Genomic DNA, 19,734 nt, shown 5'->3' on the forward strand with positions numbered 1-19,734 from the left:
GTAGTAGCGAAGGAGATTTTTTTAATAAGGCACGGAATAAGCATTCGCCTGGAGTTTGTTATCCGTTTACTCATGTATTTTTTTAAAAATTGTCGTAATGGACAGCTTATTTACTTCTCCTTAATTCTAACGCTTCCTTACCAAGTATAGCCAGTGCAGCCTCATATCCCTGCACTCTCTCCTCGGTCATTTCTTCTATTCTCGTTCTCTCCACCTTCTGTGTCCGTCTTATGGCTTGGTTCTTTGCGATTTTACCCCAGAACCAACCGCTTTCGTCATCGCCAATCAAAGTCCATGCACATCCAGACCGTCCTGCGCGAGCCGTCCGACCTACGCGGTGAACGTAGCCGGCTACACTGGCGGGTAAGTCGTAGTTGATGACATGGCCGAGCTTAGGGATGTCGATACCTCGGGCGACTAGGTCGGAGGCGATAATGAGACGCACGGGGGATGAAGGAGTTGTGAATGCGCGAAGGACCTTGCGACGAATGTGGGTGGGCGTGGTGGATGTCAGGGTGCTGATTTGACTGGTGAGTGAGGCGTCGAGGAGCGTGAGGAGCCGAGAGAGCCGCAGAGCAGATTCGTTGGACTTGGTAAAGATGAGGGAGATGGGGATTTGTGTCTTGGGCGCCGGAGGTGTGCTTTCATCGTCTGAAGTATCCGACTCGGAGGTTGTATCCGAATCCGAACCCGAACTATCCGAGTCTGAGGAGGTGTCAGAGCTGTCGGATGTATCCTCGTCTTCCTTCAACGTGGACGAGGAGTCTCCATTTCCAACAGGGCCCGTCATGTGGGACTGTCTCAAGAGATCCAAAAGATACAGCGGCTTGAGATTAGCCTCATGAACCCGCACCGCAAACTCCCGCAAGCCCACAGGCAGAGCATGTTCCGCTACCTGCACGGCGCCGTCATTCTCCAGCACAACCAGCCGCGGTCTCCGCAGCGCCAACTGATTCAAGAGACTGAGGTCTCTGGTCAATGTCGCACTGAGAATCACCTTGCGAACACCTGAATATGCCATGTCGGGAAAGTCGCGAGCACTGAATTTGTTGACCTGAAACTTTTCCAGCACCAGGTCCAGCCAGCCCTGGAAACTCTGCGCGAGCAGCTTGTCCGCCTCGTCGACGACGAGCCAGCGGATGTAGTCGAGGCTGAAGCCGGGTGTCTGCTCAATATGTTCTACTAGACGGCCGGGCGTGCAGATCAGGACATCTACCTTGGAAGAAAAGTCTACAACTTCACCTTTCCAAGGTCCGAGGCGGGCATCGATGTTGGCGGAATCCAAGTCATGCGTATCGTCGACGTCGGCGGAAAAAGTAATCGCACGCTGCTGCCTTTGTTCTTCCTGTATTTTACTGTAGGCCTCCGGGTCATAACGCGACTCTCGTTCGATAAAGGCCTCTTGTTCCGATTTGATAGACTGACTTCCAACAGCCACGCCGATTCGGACTCGCTTCCGGTCTTCCCCCTCGTAGGCCTTGGCACACACCTCAAAGACATCCTGTGCTTGCTTGACGAGTTCTCGTGTAGGGAGGACCACAAGAGCTCGTAGCCTCGTGACCACGCCGTTGCTAATATCGCGGACAATGGGCAGTGCGTAGGCGAGTGTTTTGCCGGATCCCGTGGCTGCTGACACTAGTAAATCTCCTGGTCGGCGTTTACTTGTTGGTGTAAGTAGAGGGATGGCCGCAGTCTGAACTGCAAATGCCTCATTGTAGCCCTTTTCTGCTAATATCCGCGATGGTCGTGGTAGGATGCCCAGGTCTGTGAAGGGCGCCTTTGTGTCTTGCGCGACCCGTATGGGGTTGGACAGCCATGGGGGAAGGGTGTCGTATGTTGGCTTGGACTCGTCCTCGGGTACGGGAGCTGGCTGAGGCAGCGGCTCCAGACCGTGAGATTCCACGGATTCCTCGTCGGACTCGTCGTGTTTCGTTTGTGCGATTTTGGTGGCCAATTTTATTGACTTTGTTTTGCGCTCTAAAACTGCCTTGTGCCGTGCCATATCATTTTCGTCGTCTTTGTCTTGCTCTTCTGTTACCCCCTTGGCTTGTTTCTTCTTCTTCTCCCGTTTCTTCTTCTTTTCTTTTGTTTGTTCCTCCGCCTCGAGGGCACCCTCGGCCATCTCCACATCACTTTCTCTGTCTCTTGAGTCGGCTCCGTTTTCAACAATGTCGACGGGAGGAGCTTCCTCGACGTTGTCTTGTATTTTCACGCTCGACATAGCCGTCGTGTGTTTCGGCTCGTCGTCGGAATCGTCAGAAGAATCATTAGCCTGGGTTCGTTGCTTTCGCTTTCTCCGATTTTTCTTTTTTGCACCCGGTTGGGAATCCGCCGCTGCAGTGTCGTCCCGTGGAGCAGTAGCATCTTTGACTCTTTTGATCTTTTTGCTCTCCGACCCCTGCTGCTCCTCGGTCGCCGGTTCTCGCTTCCGCTTCGGTGTGGAATCGGCCTCGTCGTTGAAATACTGTATTGACTTTGGGGCAGATACGGACGGAGCAGAAGATTTTGCCGCGGCCTTGGCTCCTGGCACGTAGCGCGTGTAGCTGAATTCCTCGACAAGCCTTGACTCTATCGCATCCGGCTTGGGAGCTGGTGATGACTTTGGGGCTGAAGGCTCAGCAGGCGCTGTGGCTTTTGCGCCTTTTGACGGAGGCACATACCTCGCGTACATTGTTTCAGATCCCCAATGCCCCAAGACGGGAAGCAAATACGTAGTGGAATTGGATATTCGGCGCAAGAATCCAATGCTGCCATTGCCAAAAAATTGGGCGGGCCGTATCCTTATCGCGAATCTGCCAACCCTCACCGCCAACCCATCGCCCAAAGCCCACCCAGCTACCCCTGCCTCGTAGGCGTGGAGCTTTCGGGAGCTCCATATGTCACGTCTCACCAACAAGTGGCCCGTCCAATTTCTAAGTGAAGAAGTGTCGACACTTCGGTATTGTGAGGGCCACGATCACATCCACCCTCAGGACATCGAACAACCAGCTGGGCCATGTCGCAACAAAATCACCCCACTCTCATACCTGCTTCGCAACCTCTCATCAGTTCGTCAAAATGACGCGCCGGCGGTACAACATCGCCATGGTCAGCGACTTCTTCTTCCCGCAACCAGGAGGCATCGAGTCTCACATCTACCAGCTGTCAAGCAAGCTCATAGACCGCGGACACAAGGTCATCATTATTACGCATTCTCACGACGACAGAAAGGGCGTTCGATATCTCACCAACGGGCTCAAGGTGTACCATGTGCCGTTTCTTGTAATTTATCGCCAGGCTACCTTTCCCACCGTCTTTTCCTTCTTCCCTATTCTCAGATACATTTTCATCCGGGAGCGCATTGAGATTGTGCATGGACATGGCAGCCTGAGTTGCCTGTGCCACGAAGGCATTCTTCATGCCAGGACCATGGGTCTGAGGACCGTGTTTACGGACCATTCGCTGTTTGGGTTCGCGGATGCGGCGAGCATTCTCACCAACAAGCTGCTCAAGTTCATTCTCAGCGATGTCGATCACAGCATATGTGTGAGCCACACATGGTAAGAAGACGCAAAACCAGTCTGCCGCGTCTCGCCATGGCTAACGCCCTCTCAATAGCAAGGAAAACACCGTCCTGCGCGCCTCGCTGGACCCGTTGATGGTCTCCGTCATCCCCAATGCCGTCGTGGCAGAAAATTTCCGCCCAAGAGACTCCCCATCCTCTCCCGGCGCAGCCTTCGCGCCAGACCCTTCGCCCCAACGCCTCGGACCAAACGACATGATCACCATTGTCGTCATCTCCCGTCTCTTCTACAACAAGGGCACAGATCTGCTGACAGCCGCCATCCCCCGCATCCTAGAAACTCACCCCAACACGCGCTTCATCATTGCGGGCTCCGGTCCCAAAGCCATCGACCTGGAGCAGATGATTGAGCAAAACGTGCTTCAGGACCGCGTTGAGATGCTCGGCCCCGTGCTCCACGAAGATGTCCGCGACGTCATGATCCGCGGCCACATCTACCTCCACCCTTCGCTCACCGAGGCCTTTGGCACCGTCATTGTCGAGGCCGCCAGCTGCGGACTGTACGTGGTCTGCACCCAGGTCGGTGGTATCCCTGAGGTGTTGCCTTCTCACATGACGACGTTTGCGAAGCCGGAGGAGGACGATCTCGTCGTGGCGACGTGTAAGGCCATCACCGCCGTGCGAGCAGGCAAGGTCCGTACGGAAAAGTTCCACGAGCAGGTGAAGAAGATGTACAGCTGGTCCAACGTGGCTATGCGCACCGAGAGGGTATACGACGGCATCACGGGCACCATTAGCGAGGAGGAATTCTATGGCTTCGACACGGGCGGCTATAATGGCAGCAGGGTTCGCAACTTTGCGCTTATTGACAGGTTAAAGCGCTACTATGGGTGCGGCATCTGGGCGGGCAAGCTCTTTTGCTTGTGTGTCGTGATTGACTACCTGTTCTTTTTGTTCCTGGAGTGGTGGTTTCCGAGGGAGAATATAGACATTTGTCCCGACTGGCCGAGGAAGATGTTGGCGGATAACGGGAAGAAGGAAGGCCAGAGTAATCGGTCGAGCACGTCACAGGGCAGGGCTGGTCATGATTAAAGGGTGTCTTTTGGCATGGCGTTTTATGGGGTGTACATTATTCCGAGGCTGGTCAGCCGGTTGTTGATTTTGGTCGTGCAACATTATGGCAGCGATTCGGCGTTGAGAGCGCAGCATATAATACATGGGCAGATATCTTGTTGTTCGTCATATCTTTCATAATATCGTAACGCATATCATACTCACATCGTTGAAGCCAAACCCCTTTCCAGCAGTTCAACCAGTCTATCTGCGCTCTGGTATCCCCATCACAAAACACTCAAGCCAAAACATCGACTCATTCATGCAACTCATCTTGACCAGCAACACCATCAACGCACATCACCCTCGGCAGCCCAAACAGGCCTATACCCGACCAACGTCCACAGTGCCCTCCACCACCCCAACTCCTCCGTCTTGTCAGCCCTCATCACTTCCTCCCCATACCCAGGCCAGACCGTCCTCGGTCCTAATCTCCACGGCGTCGGTGTCATCATCCCCGCCGGCGGTCGTCCCGTCTCACCACCGCCGCCGCGGCCGCCGCCCTGTCCCCCGCGTGCACTCTCCCCAGACACGGAGCTCGTGTCCGACGACGTCGTCGAGCCGCCCTCCCTCCTCCTCCCGCCAAACAGCCAACCGAGACGCGAAGGCCGCTTCCGGCCCCTGTCCTCCCTGCGGACCTTTTTCGTCCGCAGCGAGTCGGCGTACACCAGGACCGTGGCCACCAGCACTCCCGTCACAACAAGCACCCAGTACACAAAGAACAGGCCCCCGCCGGCGGCGAACTGGCCAGCCATGGAAAACATGCCCGCCACGATGGAAAACGGCAACAGGACGCCCCCCATGTACGAGAGCCGGTCCAGCGCCCTCCTGTCCTCGCGCACCTCGCGCGCCAGGGCGCCCATCCTGGAGGCCGACGGCGGCGGCAGCTTCCGCTCCAGCCTCTGGAACTTGTCGTGGAAGCCCGTCACCACCTGCAGAAACGCCGAGTCCCTCCTCTGCGGGAGCAGCCTGCCCAGGTCCCCCCAGGCGCCGGCCGCCTCGCCCGCCCCGCGCGTGTAGCGCCGGCAGTCGAGCGCGTTGTTCTCGACGCGCTGCGCCATGATCTCGAGCAGGTAGTTGGCCTGGTTGGGCCCCCTGTCGACCTGCACCGTGGCGAGGAGCAGATGCCACTGCTGCAGCGCCACCTCGGTCGCGACCTCGTACACGCTGCTGGCCGCGCCGCCCTGCCCGAGGAACCGCTCCAGGAACGTCTGCGGGCGCCGGCGCTCCCTCCACCGCGCGTACAGGCTGTCCAGGGCCTCGACGGCGCTGGCGCCCTGCCGCCTGACGCTGTTCCTGAACGGCTTCGTCGCGCGCTGCGCCGGCGTCACGTACGGCGGGAGAACCGCCTCCAGCGGCCCGTCTATAATCATGACGGCTGGAGCGTCCCGTGGCATTGTTAGCATCGCGCGAATTCGTCTGCGAGTTGAAGAGACGGAAAAGGGGTTTCAGGGGCACATACACATCTTCTGCCGCTCGCAACTCCACCACGACATCCGCCTCCAGTACCCGAATGCGCCCACGAGCACCCCGTCCCAGCGGTACAGCGTCCCGTCCAGGAGGTACGCCTTCCTCGCGTCCGGCGCCAGGCTGAGCACGTTCTCGTCCAGCATCCACCGCGTCTCCAGGAGCGGAATCTCGGAGCTCCGCGACGTCGGGACCCCCGCGGGGATGGAGAGCTCTTCCACCTCCGGGAAGTCAAGCTGGAAGAAGTGGACGCCGGCGTCTGCGGCCGCCTTGTTGCTCTGGTTCTGCTCCCCTTGGCGCTCCTTGGCCGCTTCTTTTCGCGTGGCCTCCCGCCGCGGAGGAAGGTACCTCGTTCTGTAGACGTGGCTGTCAAAAAACCCGGGGTCAATGTCCAGCCGCACGGCCAGCTCAAACGCCAGCTTTGTGTGCAGGCCGTTTAGGATAAACATCTTCCACTGGCCGGGGTGCTCGTCATGATCGCGGGTGAGGAAGTCGTCTATCTGGTCCCAATTTGATAGTTCGATGTGGACGGGCTGCTTAGCGTCAGGCAGGATGAGGACGTTGGCGATGACTGTTGTGGGACAGGCGGTCTTGGTGCTGGATGCGTCTTCTTCTGCATTCATTTTTTTTTTCCTTTATTTTTTCTTCTTCCCTGTGAGAGATGGCCTGGGGGAGGGTGGATATTGGAATTGAAGGATGTCGTGGAACCTGACGAGGTTGGGTTTTGAGGGCAGTCCTTTTGTGTGAGTGAGTGAGTTGGTGAGCGTTGCAATTCATCACGTGTGACATGCATCAGCCGCATGCAAGTGGTTGGACGTGCATTGGACTGAACACAATTGCGTGAGAATGCGGTAAAACAAAACATGAAGGTGAAGGCGAGAGAAAATTATTTTTGAACGTCAAGTATGTCATCCTACACGCTATCCACATCCCAAATTCCGAAGACCCAAAAGGCATCAATATAACCAGCCCATGCAAACGCTCTACAATAATCAAACAGTCCACTCTCGGTCGTCAAACTGGCCCGCATTCGATGTGGAATTCATTCTCACCAAGGGAAGGAAGGCGTCTTGCAAACTCTTCAAGACGCTCAATTCCTCGCTGCAACCCGTCTTCTTTTCACGACGCTGGTCGCAGTGTTCCCATCTCCGGCTAGTTCATCCTCATCCTCGGCGGTGTCATCTGCGGGAGTCGCAACACTTGCTGGACGAGTGGCAGAAGGCGGTGGTACACCGCGGTCCTTCTCCGCGCTACGAAGATCGCCAAGGAGTTTCTCGACTTCCACAAACATGCTCCGTGTATTCTTAACGACGCCGTTCTCGTCAACCCGATAGCCTACAACTTCCTCCTCCTCGTCCTGGGAACGTTTCAGGAATGCAGGACCAGGACCTCGGTCAGGATCGGGGTTATACATGATGGCATTGCAGAACATGTGGACCAGCTCGCGTTCGAGTTGGGCAGAGTTGATGATTCCTTTTGGAGGGATGAGGTCTTCGGATATCGAAAGCCAAACACTTGCCGTGCCAGGGTCGCCACCAGGAAGGCTGCTTGCTGCTTGCAAGGCAGCCTTGTTCCCTTGCTTAATGGCAGACCGTATTGATGTGATATCTTGGGGCTGCAATACAATTTGCCGGTAGTTTGGGGCGTCCCTCTCGCGGACACCAGTAGCGAACATGTTGGCGTCGCGGTGGCTTGAGATCTGGTCGAGAGCCGAGGAAGATACCTTGGTGAAACCGCGGGTCCACAAGACTTGTGTCGGAGGTGCAGTAGGTACAGATGGCGAGTCTTGTCTTTTCCGTTTAGCAAGTCTCGACGAGACACTGCCGGGAGTTGCCATGTTCGTTCGACCATGGACGCTTTCGTCTGCCGTGGTATCGCCCGTTTCCTCAATGTGCCGCGGGGTGAGAACTTCATGCTTAATCTTTGTGGAGCTGATTGGATGGTCCATGGCAAGCTCATCGGCTTGCGAAACAACGGACTGGCTTCTTCTGGTCCCACTGACCGAGGGAGTCGTGCTCATTCTACGCCCTCCATGCGAGATTCTGGGTGGACGGCCCCTCGCCTTGACAGCGTCTGCCTTCAAGCCGCCCTTCGTCAAGTCTCTCTTTGAACTAGATCTTGGCGTATCAGACAGTATTGACGTATCACGAGGTGGCGGGCTAACTGGCTCATATGCCGGGCTCTCCGGTTCAGCTGTAATAGGTCGTGGCGTAGAAGGAGTAGAATGAGATGCCCATTTGGTGCCAAACCCGCGGGTGAGCGCAGCTATTGGAGTGGTGACACTGGGCGTACTCGGAGCAGCCGTAACCGGGCTGATCTTCTTGGCGTTTGGCGTGGCAGCCGCAGCCGCAGCCTGTGCTACCGCTGCTTGTCGAATAATGTGTTCCGGAATGGCTGGTCGTGGCGGCTCCCTATTATAGGAGGCATACGGCCTGTCCTTCTGCGCCAACGGCGCGGGGGATGCCGAGGGTGACGGCCGCTGTGTTTGCTGCTTCTGTGCAGCTTGGGCTGGCGTCCGCTTTTGAGGAGCTGCAACGGGTCCAGTGACACCCTTTTGCGGTGTTTGCGAGGCCGCTGCAATCGGTCTCGGCGCTTGTTGGGCTTGTTGTGCCTGCTGAGGTGGGAGAGGTCGGCTAGGTGGAATGACGGGTGTTGTCGAGATCGGTCGGGGATGTTGTTGTGGTGGTTGACCTTGTGATGCAGAAACGCCACCCGGTCGAGGAGGAGCTGGTTGTAACGGAGTAGACAGTTGTCCGGCATTCTGGGGAGCCACGAGAACCTGTTTTCCTGGAATAGGTCGACCCTGGGCAGCCACAGTCGGAGCTAGCACTTGGCCAGCATACTGTCCTTGTTGTTGTGGAAGCCGCTGCTGCTGTTGCGATTCCTTTGAAGCCCCAGCCGCCGCATTGGCGGGAGCCAAAGGCTGAGTCTGTCCCGCTGTTCCGGGAGTTTGAGGTATCGGGGGTTGATATGGTTTCTCCCATTTCAAAGTACCCGCCGTTGTCGCTTGCCCGGCGGCTGCCGCCGGTGTGGCCTCCTTCGGCTTGAGAGCGACAGTAGCGTCTGGACGTGGTGAGAGTGTCGGCATCGGAGGCTGGCCAGGCGGTTGCAGAACTCTGGATCCAGGCTGGGGCATTCCGGCCGGTGCCTGGAGTCCTGATCCGGCGGTAGTCGGAGGTTTTGGCGATGGCTGTGGCGGTCGGACTGGCGTCGTGCTCCCCGACTGCAAGTGACTCGGCGCTGCAACTGTTGGTTGCGTAGTCGAAGTTGAAGGAGGCCTTGGTGGATAAACTGGTGTGGTAGACACAGGTCTCTTAATGCCGCCAGCTTGCCCAGGGGTAGGAGTTGGCGGTTGACCAGGAATCGGACGACCATCCCGAGGGGCTAACATCGATGCGCCATTCTGGCTCGCCGCAGCCTTTGCCAATCTCTCCTTCTCGTTCTTTTCAAGAAACTGAATGTGTTTCTGAACGGTTGCAAACTTTTCTTCATCTTCCCTAATTTCCTTTACGATGGTATCCCGATATCTAGCGTATAGTCGATCCAGCAAGGCCGGGACCTTTTCGATGTGCTCATAAGCGTCTTTTAGCGACGGCAACGGGGGACTCCCCAATTTCCTCTTCCGCGACGCCGGCGAAGCCGACGTATCTGCTGTATTTGTACTCGGACCTGCCGTTGCTGTCGTAGCATTCGTCGTTGTCGTCGTCGAGCCCGTCCCGCTCTTCACCTCCTCTCGCAGCAGCAGCAAAAACAGCTGCTGCAGCGCATCGGGAGCTAGCCGCGCCGCATCAAACGACTTGTCGCTCTTGACAAGCGCATTGTTTCTAAGTAGTTCTGAAATCCGAACAAACGCTCCCGTGTCGGCCCCGTGTGTCAGTAGCGACTGGAAAAGGAAGAGCGACTCGAGGGGCGTATAAGCGGTCGGATGATTCATGCCCCGCGGTCCACCTCGCCAGTGACCGAGAGGACCTTCGCGCTTCGCAGCAAGATGAATCGGCGCCAGGGTCTGTGAAGAGTTTGCATCCCAAGGTTAGCTCTTGCTCGCGCCTCGACTACTTGCCATATGGAAGAGCGGTGCTCAGGGGACGCACATACGTCATGCACTCAGTGGTCGGATTCGTAAAAAAAAAACACGTGTTGATGACCGTGTTGAGCGACAACAAAGCCTTAACAGCGTCCAATCGGCAATTGCATAGGGTTGTCACGCGCTTTGAGGCTTTTTTCTGCGATGGCCGTTTCTCTGCCTTGCCGTAGTGTCCTTTTTTTTTTTTTTGGTTGCGACCGGCTGCCCAAAAAATCACGTGATACTGCTGACTTCGTATTGCTTTGGTGTTGTACTTGGAGCGTTTGTAGGGAGAAGATGGAATCAACGGCCCAAGCGGAAAACAAGACGAAACGGCCAGTATCACGTGACACCCATAACCGCTTACACCAGCATCAGTGGTTAATGGGATGATTAGCCTCTACACAGGTTTAAAGCACATTAGGTGCAGAATTAGACGCGACATTTGGAAATAACAGTACATTGTCACAAAAATGAGGGATGTCAGGAAATTGTAGTAATGCCTCCGAAGAGTAATATTCCCTAAGCTTCGGGTTGAGCCCATCCCGGGTGTTTATGCTAAACCCATGTAACGCCAATCCCAGTGGTATCATATCACTATAAAAAAAAGTGATGTCAAGAGCATCGGTTCTGGTTCCCTTCAGTTAGCTCTTCCAATCGCCACTCCCCTCATATAATAAGTTTGCAACCTAAAACGCCGTTGTCCCATGTCAAAGCAAATGAATCACCAGCGTGATACCTCCATCAAACGCTCAATATAGGAAAAGCAAGTATCTCGTTGATAACACATGAAACGAAATGAATGTTATGGAGACGAGGAGCTTGACGAGCCATCCGCACTGCGAGGTCGATCGTCACTGCTGGTGGTCTCAATTTCCCGATCCTTGGGCAGCTGGTTGGTAAGCCGCAGTTTTTCATCCAATAAAGTCACTAGCCTCTCCGAGTACTGGTCTAAAAGGCCACTGAGTACTGTCTCGTTCATAGCCTTGCTTCTGATGGCGCGATCGCCAAGCGCAGCAGCTGTGAGGCGCAATTCCTGATCCAACTCTGTCAAGCCTTCAGCAGTAATGGGCTCAGCAGACGACAGTTTCTTTCTGTATGCACGCAGAGTGCGGCAAGCCTGCTCTGTTGCCATATTCAAAGAGCCGACCCCACGAAGATTTGATGAGGACTTCCTCTTGGCGACAGCAGACAAAACTGGCATGGAGGGCCTTCTACTAACCCTCGACTTTGGACTGGCAGGAGGGCTGTCACCCCTGTTAATCTCCGAAGGCCTTCTCCTTGATGGGGTGTCTTCACTGATTGCGCTGTCACTTGGGCTGGTTGCCAGGTTTCCAGCCGGTGTTCGATTTACTGACGGGGCGGTTCCAAGATTGAGCCGAGATGTTCGGCGGCGCAATGATCGTGGAGGTGACCGACGTCCGGCTGGCGATGGTGATGGACGTTGAAATTCGGCCAGCTCCGCCTTAGATAGAACCTTTCGCAACGTCGGTCGACTACTATTGTTGTTTGCCTCCTTCACCGGCGATGGATCCCTGCTCATCGACCTCGGTGAAGGATCGTTTAGATCCAGCGTCCAAACCATAATCGTTCCATCCGAACCCACGCTGACAACTTTCCTCGTGCCGTCGTCATCTTCAACTAAAGAGACGCCGTTGATTGCTTCTGTGTGGCCCCATTCTCTGTCCAAAAATGCGCCTGAATTGGCGTCATAGAGTCGTATGGATTTATCAGTATTTGATGACCCCAGCAAGAAGTCAAGGTCCTTGGAGGGCCACTGGCCTACAAACAGAGAATCCAAAACGGCGGTTTCCACACCGCCCTCATCCATGCATTTAAAACAGAAAATTTGTCTGCCACTTGCCAAGTCATATTGATAAATGGACCGATCTAAAGAAGAAACAAAAATAGTCCTGTTGTCTGGACCCATGGTCATTGAAGTAGGTGATGATTTTAAAGAAATAACCTTGGAGGGAATAGCTGCAATAATATCAGGCTCTCCCTCTCGGGAGACGATGTCATGTACCTGCAACGTGCGGTCAAGTGAACACGTGATGACTTTGTTATCTGTCGGGATGAGCACCTGGATAACTTTTGCAGCAAACTCAAGAGTCTGGAAATGCTCAATCCGACCAGTGGAGTCTCGGTGAAATAACTGGGCAGTCCGGTCTCTGCCACAGCAGGCCATAAGAAACTTAGACTCCTCATCATATATACTGATGCAAAGACAGTCTGACGAATGTGCCTTGATATCCAGAAGGTAGTCCTTGGAATCTACGTCGATGACTTTCACAATTCCCTGACGATCCGCTGTCACTAGTAGCTTTCCGCTCTTTGTGGTGCGGGCGCTAGTGAGCTGGTTTGGCAAAGTGAGCTCATTGTCTGAATCTGAATTGTCGACAGGGACATCGAGAGTAAGCTTGACCTGTCCATCTACGTCCCAAAACGTTACGTTCCCTGACGCAGACCAGGTGACGAAGGCAGCGTTTGCCTTGTTCGGTCGATATAATGAATGAACGCCAATGATGGGCTCCCCATGCCCGGGAATCGGGATATGAGCGACAGCTTCGACATGTTGTCCGAGTAAATAGTCAGGGTTCCAAATATCAATTGACTGCTTTGAATCAATGGTCACCAACTTATCCGGAAGAAAACCGAGAGCGACAACACCAGCCGATGTTTGGCTGGTCGTCAAAACACTCGCTGCGCAGCCATCCATGACGCCTTCAACATCAAGTGTTGCGAAATGGCCATCTTTGCCTCCAATATATGCAACACTGTTACGAATTGTGATTGTCGTGATGGTGAACTCCAGGTTCAAGACTTTTGTCAATTTCATCTGCCTATCGTCGTCATCGAGAATGCAGACATCACCAGCCTCCGTGCAAAGAATAAGACTCTTGCCGTCAACGGCAGCACAACTAAAAGTGGCCTCCAACAAGCTGCCCAAGAGCATATTTCGGCCAGGCAAGGTCTTTTGTGATGTTGGGGTGGATGGCGTCCCATCGCCCGAAAACTTGGGCTTGGTCGGCGAGACAGAGGCTCCATCCTCAATTTTCCACGCCTTGACGTGCCGCACACCCAAGGTAATGAGGCTGTTACCAATCCAAACCATGTCTCTGATAAATGATGTGCATCTGTTTTGCTGAAAGAGCTTAGCAGCTCCAGTTCGTGGGTCAATCTTCCAGACGAAGAGGAAGCCATCGTTTGCGGCACCGAGCGACGCAAGATATTTAGAATCCTCAGACCAAGCGACCGCCGTGACCCCAAAGGCATGCTCGCTGATAGAGACTAGCGGCGTGTCCGACGACACGTCCAGAAGGCTGAAAATCAAAACCCGGGGGGCATATCCAGTCTCACCCACAGCCAGATACCTGCCGTCCGGACTCAAAGCTAGGCACGTAGCAGCTTTGATCCTCTCCCGGCTTGTCCACGTCCTGGAACCGCTTGGCGGATCAGTCGCCCAGTCCACCGGGCTGTAACCTGAATCCCTACAGTTGGGAGCCACTCGATTGCGGCTGTCGTTGGCTTTAGGCGTCGTTGCAGTCGGAGTCGAAGGAGCATTCTGCGAGCTTGATACTGAGTACATGGGCACAGCTGTAGGACGAGCTCTGTAGAAACGTTGTGAATAAAGCTGGCCCTCGACATCGACAACCACAACGGCACCCCCAGCAATGTAGGCAAAGGAGGAATTGACAGTATCAAAGCCCGTCGGTGAGCGACAAGTGGTGCCGACAACTCTCCTAAGGGACAGCCGTGGCTCGTGCATCGAACGGCCACGCATTAGGGATCTGGACGGCCTTGATAGAAATGGTGAGTTGGACGGCGTCAGCTTCAGCCGGTTGTTGGAGGGAGTAACAATCGCAGCCATCTCTTCGCCATTGACTCTTTGGAGAGTCACCCGCGCAGCTGCCGCTTAGGAATAGTACAGTGGGACCAAGGGCCTCATCAAACAAAAGGAACCTGACGGGTTAGCCGAGCAGCAGCAAGCACTCAAGCAAGGCCACCGGGGAGAGGCGAGACAAGGCCCAGGGAGCGGTCTTCGGTGGTGTTGCAGAAAAGCAGCGTACAGGATGCTATTCTAGGCAATTCTCGGTGTAACTGGTGTATGCTTCTTTTGTTCGATAGAAAACTGGCCGGCGGTAGAAATGGGCGTTGGTGCGCAAGTATGTGTGCTTTTTACCATAGACGAAGGCGAGCGAGGAGAGCGGCGGTGTAAGTCAATGTCTAGCAATCTCCGCTTCAGTCACACCAAGAGAAGCGAAAGCTGGGGGGCGGCGGCGGTCCAGGTCGAAGAGCAGCACTCAAACGAGCGGGAGGAGCATCAGGCTCGAGGCCACTTGCGCATTCGAACTGTCAAGAAGACTTGCCGAGGAGGAGAAAATTGACGAGTGAGCGTACGGAATACCTAAGTAGGTCTTTCCTGTCAGCCAATGTCGGGTATATTGCAGCTCGGCGCCGAAGCCTAGGCTTGCTCAGCGCTGTCGACTAGACAACGACACAGGCTTGAGCATTGAAATGAAGCTCAAAACTCACAACGATTGTGGTTGGCTAACGGCCGAAAAATTAAAACATTAGAAAATAAAATAAAAGAGAGGGACGATGAAGGCGTGGCACTAATTGCCACTTCTCAAGCTCACCAGACCAGATGTAAATAAAGAAGGAAGAGAAGAGAGAGAAAAAAGCCGAGCCAAGTCACGTTGACGCGGACTGGGCAATTGCCTGACCTGCAGCTGCAGCAGCTGCAGCGCCCGCCCGATTTGTTTTGGTCACGGCACTGCGCAGCAGAGCTCGACTGGCCAGGGCTCATGGGGTATCTGGAGCTGCACGCACCCGGAGGCTAGGGACCCGCATTGGGCCAGGGCTGGTGGGAGCCAGAGGGGGAAGGGAAGAGAGGACCCCGGAACACAGCAAAAAGATGGATTTGATTGCCGTCACGGACAGACAGGGACGAGCTGCGAGAGCTTCGGGTTGGTCTGATGGGATGTCAATATTGCACAGTCTTCCACACCAAAGCCCAAAGTGGACGGCTGTGCCCCGCTTCCTTGAGCCAACGGCCAATCAAACGTCGCAATCGCCGAGTTGGCCGGGGTCGCCATTGCCCCTGTTGCCGGGCCACCGCACCGAGATTGATGTCGCGAGCCTCATTGGAGAATTGGACAATGGGCACGCGTTGGCTGTCTGGTAGTATTCCATTCTCCGCACGGGGTAAATATCACTGACATTGTCCATGGTGCTGTTGTTCTACCGGCACCTGTTTACAAGCTACTCCGTAGTCCATATGTACAATATTCCCTACTGGCTGAGTACTCCTTACATACTACTATACTACCAACTGTTCATCACCGCGATGCAAGAATCATTCAATGTACTACTTCCCCTTTTCTCCTGCTTTCTCAATAAAACACACTATTGGCGATCCAACATGCTCCAACCCACCCCTTGCATGTTTGTCGTCCTCACGAGTTGACAACACAGAACTGCCCACCTCCTGAATCGGCGCCCGCCAAACCTCCACGCAGGCAACAGCCCAAATATCTCCAATGCCCAAACTCCACGCGCAAATCCTAATTAGCCCTGCCGCCGCCGCCGCCCGTGCACACAAGGGCACATGAGGATGCGCAGCCAGGTCGTACCGAAGGCACCCCAGCCCATCATAGCCCTGTCACATCCCCTTTTGGTGAACCGCTCGTCATCAGACCGGGGTCGGCAAAGGCAATGTCGTTAATTTTAAAAAAAATGAGCACTACTACTACTTACTGTTTCTGCAGCAGACTGATTGCTTAAGATTCCTGAGAAAAAGGGGGAGGGGGTGCGCATTTCTAATTGGCAGGCCTCGTGCGAGATTTGAACGATGCTATTGATAGAACGGAGTACAGGAGTAGAAGTAGAGAATATTGGAGCGACCAACTATTGGTGTTACCAAAACGCCCAGCGTTACAGTGGCTTTGTCGCTGATACGGCTTGCCCAGGATTCCGTGATGAGGTGAGATTTGTGCCCATCTGGATAAAAGAGCGTAACCACTTCTGTCAGATGTCGCAAATAACATCTATCCAGCATGCAGGGATGAATGGCTCTAGCACAGTCGTGGTAGATTGGCCCGTACAAGCCAACGGATACAACCTCGCAATTCGCAACATTGAATGTAGTCTTGCAGATTACTCTGTACTCCATGGCCCATAGTACTATACTGTAATGCTCATGTTCTAATTTCATGTACAATGCGAATGTCGACGCAATGCCACTTGTTTCGACGGAGTACAAGCACGCATCCTTGGGGTTCATGGTTACAACATGTCCCCCATCGTGAAGCTCCGTCTTTCAGCATCGCAAACCAAGATTCAACACCATGCACCGATATAAATAATACACCGATTAATCATGTACTCGCTATCCAGAACTTATAATACCTCCCATCATTTACACCACCAACCCCTCCTCAGAAGCTTCATCCCTCTCCAGCCTCTCCAGCCCACTTCCCACGGCCCCATACACTCTCAATGGCACCGAAATATCAAAGCTTTCACACGCCAGATTCTCTATTGCCACAAGCACGAGCCCACCCTTTTCATCCTGCGAAATCTGCTCCAGCAGCGGATGAGGAACTTGCAGCTCTCCAAGATGAGTTGTATCCGATCCCTGGTAGGGGACCACGAAGTCCACGCGGATCTTCCACTCGAGGTTGACACCTGTGGTGACGAATTCTGGGGTAGCGGAGATGGGAATTGTGGGCGTGAAGACGACGCGGCGCGAGTACATGGCTGCTTCGGAAGAGGCAACGTACACTTTTCGCGTAACTCGCTGTAGGCTTGACTCGGAGCGGATGGCTAGGGAGGAGTCTACCTTTTCTGATGTTTCAAGTGTTGTGTGAACTGCGTAGCATGGTATATCGGCGTCGGTGAAGTCAATGGCCATGGTAACAACTTCGCCTAGGCGGTACGCCGGCCGGGTGAGCATTACTACGCCAACTCGTTGGCCGTTGCGTGCAATTTCAAAACGATTGGCGCTTTGTTGGCCGTCTCCGGCCATGTTGCTTCTCATGATTGCTAGATGGATGGCTTCTTTGGCCGTACCGACTTCCTCATATGTCGATGGACGTCTTTGGGCAGTCGACTCTGTTGGGGACAGCAGTGCAATTCCCGTCGAGTCTCGCCGCCTGGAAGCCAAGTCATCCACGTAGTTGAGGAATTCATTCATTGTTGCTGGAGGACCAAATGAGGCCCTCGATTTGTGCATTCGAACATGCTTGCCGAGGCTCTTGACCTCCGCCGCATCTCGGAGCAGTATATACGGGCTCATAAGATCGTGACCAAGAATTTCACCATGGCTGTTGACACTGCCCAATACTCGGAATGGAATCTCGACAGACCTGACTTGTTGCTCCTTGGCACCTCCGGCTCTCTGCGTGCCAATGACCAGGCTATATGATATCTTTATTGTTTTGCCTTTGTGACTCGGGGGTAAACCCTTTGGCAGCCGGAAGGTATACTCGTATGACCGGCTCTCTCCCGGAGCAAGTTGTAAGTCGACAAACAGGATAGACTGAGGCGTGCTGAGCAAGGGGATAGACTTAGAATTGACAGCTCCGCGAATCTCTTTGATTGTGCTCAATTCTTCCCCGCCGAGGAAACCCAGGGAGTTGCTAATGTTGCCCCAGCCAAAACTTCCTAAGAAGCCAGTGTCTCGTTTCGTTTGCTCGAGGCCAACAACACCACCACCTCGTCCGCCTACTGCACCCTTCTTCTTCACTTGCTCGAAAGGACCAAGACTAATTAGCGAACCATCCAAAATGAAGGACCCTTGGATTTGGGCATAACCCATCATTAATGACTCTGGCATTTTCTGCTGCTGCGGCGACATTCCGGAGCTCCGTCTGGTGTGTGGTGAACGGCCATTACCCCGTGCTAGCGGCTGCGTCACATATTCAGATACCAGAGTTTCTGACGAATTGTTGCTCATAGAATAAAACTCTCCACTACTCCGCGGTGTGCCCCCAGGAATCGTATTGCTCGCCAGAATCCTCGCCGCTGGTCGGTCCACGGCGCTTGGCGGTTGCGGCTGCTCCTTTAACCGCACGGCCAAGCCGTTACTCTCGTGAGGACTAACTTGCCTCGGACTCAGAAGCCCATCAGGAGATTTGAGATTCGGACTAGCAGCCTCTGCATTTCTGGTTGAAGGGCCTCCAGGGAATCGAAAGTTTGGCATTTCTCGTCTCGCTGGTGATTTCGGTGCTCGTCTTTGGCCACCCAGCCCGGGCGTATTCGGCGCAGTGGAAGCTCCAGAGAGCCTCCCAAAGCGATCAGGAGGATATGATGCATTGAAAAGCGGGGAGCTCATATGTCGAGGGAAGAAAGGCGCTAACCACACGGTCAGTCCAACTTGTATTCACGTCAACATGCTTGAATGTAACAACATACCTGATTGTGGTCCCGGACCTGGCGACGTCGCGCCTTGTGCTGAGATTTGTAAACTCGCCGCACGACTGTGACCCCGATGCGGCCGGTGCGGCCTTGATGGGGATTCATTCCGCTGAACATGATCCTCTGCATTATTCGCCGACCCAATCGATACAATGGACAGTGACCGCTTGTGTGCGTGGCCCGGCCGCCAATCCCCGCCGCTACCGGTAGCCTGTGACCATTGTACTGAACCCGATCGACTATGAGAATTGGTTGATGAAACGCTAAGGGACAAAGCAGACCTCCGATGCCCTCTTGTCGCGTTAGTCGGAGGCGGCGCTGCCAGGCCGACATTGGCCTTCGCCCGGGCCTGCAGCGGCACCGCCAATCGTTGTCTTTCTCCATGTGGCTTCTGCTGCTGTTGGGATTGCTGCTGTTGGCGTTGCTGCTGGCTCGGTGTCGGGGCGACGTTCTTGAATGTCACGGTGCATTTGACGTCCTCGCCGGCGAAGACGGTCTGGTCGCGCCAGCGGACGAAGACGCGGATGTTGCTGGATATGTCGGGAGGCATTATGTCGAACAAAGCAGAAGAGGACTAACGGACAATACAGAGAGCCCTCGGCGAGGGAAGGGAACATGCAATCAACCAGGCAATGGCAAACGCGGCATCGCGGCCGTCGATATCGAAATGGAGAGGTGTTGTCCAGAGATGATGGCCAGGGGTGCTGGGATCAAATTGATGGCTCCCGCCAAACGTCACATGCTTGCATGAGCTGACATCTACGGGACATTCGCAGGGTCAGCTGAAGGTGGAGGTCAACTGGTGGCCGAGCAGGGACCAACCAGCGGACAAGTGGACCATCATGCGGGCCAACTTGGACCGTCAACATCCAAACTTCCATCAACGACAATACTGGCCGGTTGTGTCGTTTCTCGAAAATATTTAAAGCAACTTGAAGTTATATCTGCTAACCATGAGCTTTATGTATTAACGGTCAAACATGCTGGATGCTGTTTACTTGTTGATGAAAAGTAAAAGGCACGACTGCCACATTTCAATATCTGATTCATTCCCAGCAGATACTGACAGTCAATCAATATTGGCGCCTTGGCGGATTACACTGGGTCAAAGTATTTTTGCTTTGCAACCAACCCCCCTCCTCCATAAAAAATGCTCGAAACATTTCAT

The 19,734-nt window shown here is 54.4% G+C and overlaps 6 protein-coding genes across 6 annotated transcripts; 1 reads left to right on the forward strand and 5 right to left on the reverse strand.

Annotated features, from left to right (window-relative positions):
* Positions 1 to 106: 106 nt before the first annotated feature.
* Positions 107 to 2,671, reverse strand: dbp6 (ATP-dependent RNA helicase dbp6; the record flags this gene model as incomplete). The annotated part of the gene is made up of 1 exon (XM_014687810.1): positions 107 to 2,671. One exon carries the CDS (start codon positions 2,669 to 2,671, stop codon positions 107 to 109), a length of 2,565 nt encoding a protein of 854 aa, XP_014543296.1.
* Positions 2,672 to 3,057: 386 nt separating this feature from the next.
* Positions 3,058 to 4,594, forward strand: gpi3 (Phosphatidylinositol N-acetylglucosaminyltransferase gpi3 subunit; the record flags this gene model as incomplete). The annotated part of the gene is made up of 2 exons (XM_014687811.1): positions 3,058 to 3,539; positions 3,598 to 4,594. 2 exons carry the CDS (start codon positions 3,058 to 3,060, stop codon positions 4,592 to 4,594), a joined length of 1,479 nt encoding a protein of 492 aa, XP_014543297.1.
* A 311-nt stretch (positions 4,595 to 4,905) lies between these two features.
* Positions 4,906 to 6,705, reverse strand: G6M90_00g033710 (uncharacterized protein; the record flags this gene model as incomplete). The annotated part of the gene is made up of 2 exons (XM_014687812.1): positions 4,906 to 5,993; positions 6,078 to 6,705. 2 exons carry the CDS (start codon positions 6,703 to 6,705, stop codon positions 4,906 to 4,908), a joined length of 1,716 nt encoding a protein of 571 aa, XP_014543298.1.
* A 467-nt stretch (positions 6,706 to 7,172) lies between these two features.
* Positions 7,173 to 10,016, reverse strand: G6M90_00g033720 (uncharacterized protein; the record flags this gene model as incomplete). Its single annotated transcript, XM_014687813.1, has 1 exon — positions 7,173 to 10,016. One exon carries the CDS (start codon positions 10,014 to 10,016, stop codon positions 7,173 to 7,175), a length of 2,844 nt encoding a protein of 947 aa, XP_014543299.1.
* A 934-nt stretch (positions 10,017 to 10,950) lies between these two features.
* Positions 10,951 to 14,016, reverse strand: MAPKBP1 (Mitogen-activated protein kinase-binding protein 1; the record flags this gene model as incomplete). Its single annotated transcript, XM_014687814.1, has 1 exon — positions 10,951 to 14,016. One exon carries the CDS (start codon positions 14,014 to 14,016, stop codon positions 10,951 to 10,953), a length of 3,066 nt encoding a protein of 1,021 aa, XP_014543300.1.
* A 2,550-nt stretch (positions 14,017 to 16,566) lies between these two features.
* Rgp1 (RAB6A-GEF complex partner protein 2) lies at positions 16,567 to 19,116 on the reverse strand (the record flags this gene model as incomplete). Its single annotated transcript, XM_014687815.1, has 2 exons — positions 16,567 to 18,503; positions 18,564 to 19,116. The coding sequence occupies 2 exons, from the start codon at positions 19,114 to 19,116 to the stop codon at positions 16,567 to 16,569; spliced, it is 2,490 nt and encodes an 829-aa protein (XP_014543301.1).
* Between the last annotated feature and the right edge of the window lie 618 nt (positions 19,117 to 19,734).

This window comes from Metarhizium brunneum, chromosome 2 (assembly GCF_013426205.1).
Source record: "Metarhizium brunneum chromosome 2, complete sequence".
Classification (NCBI taxonomy): Eukaryota; Fungi; Ascomycota; class Sordariomycetes; order Hypocreales; family Clavicipitaceae; genus Metarhizium; species Metarhizium brunneum.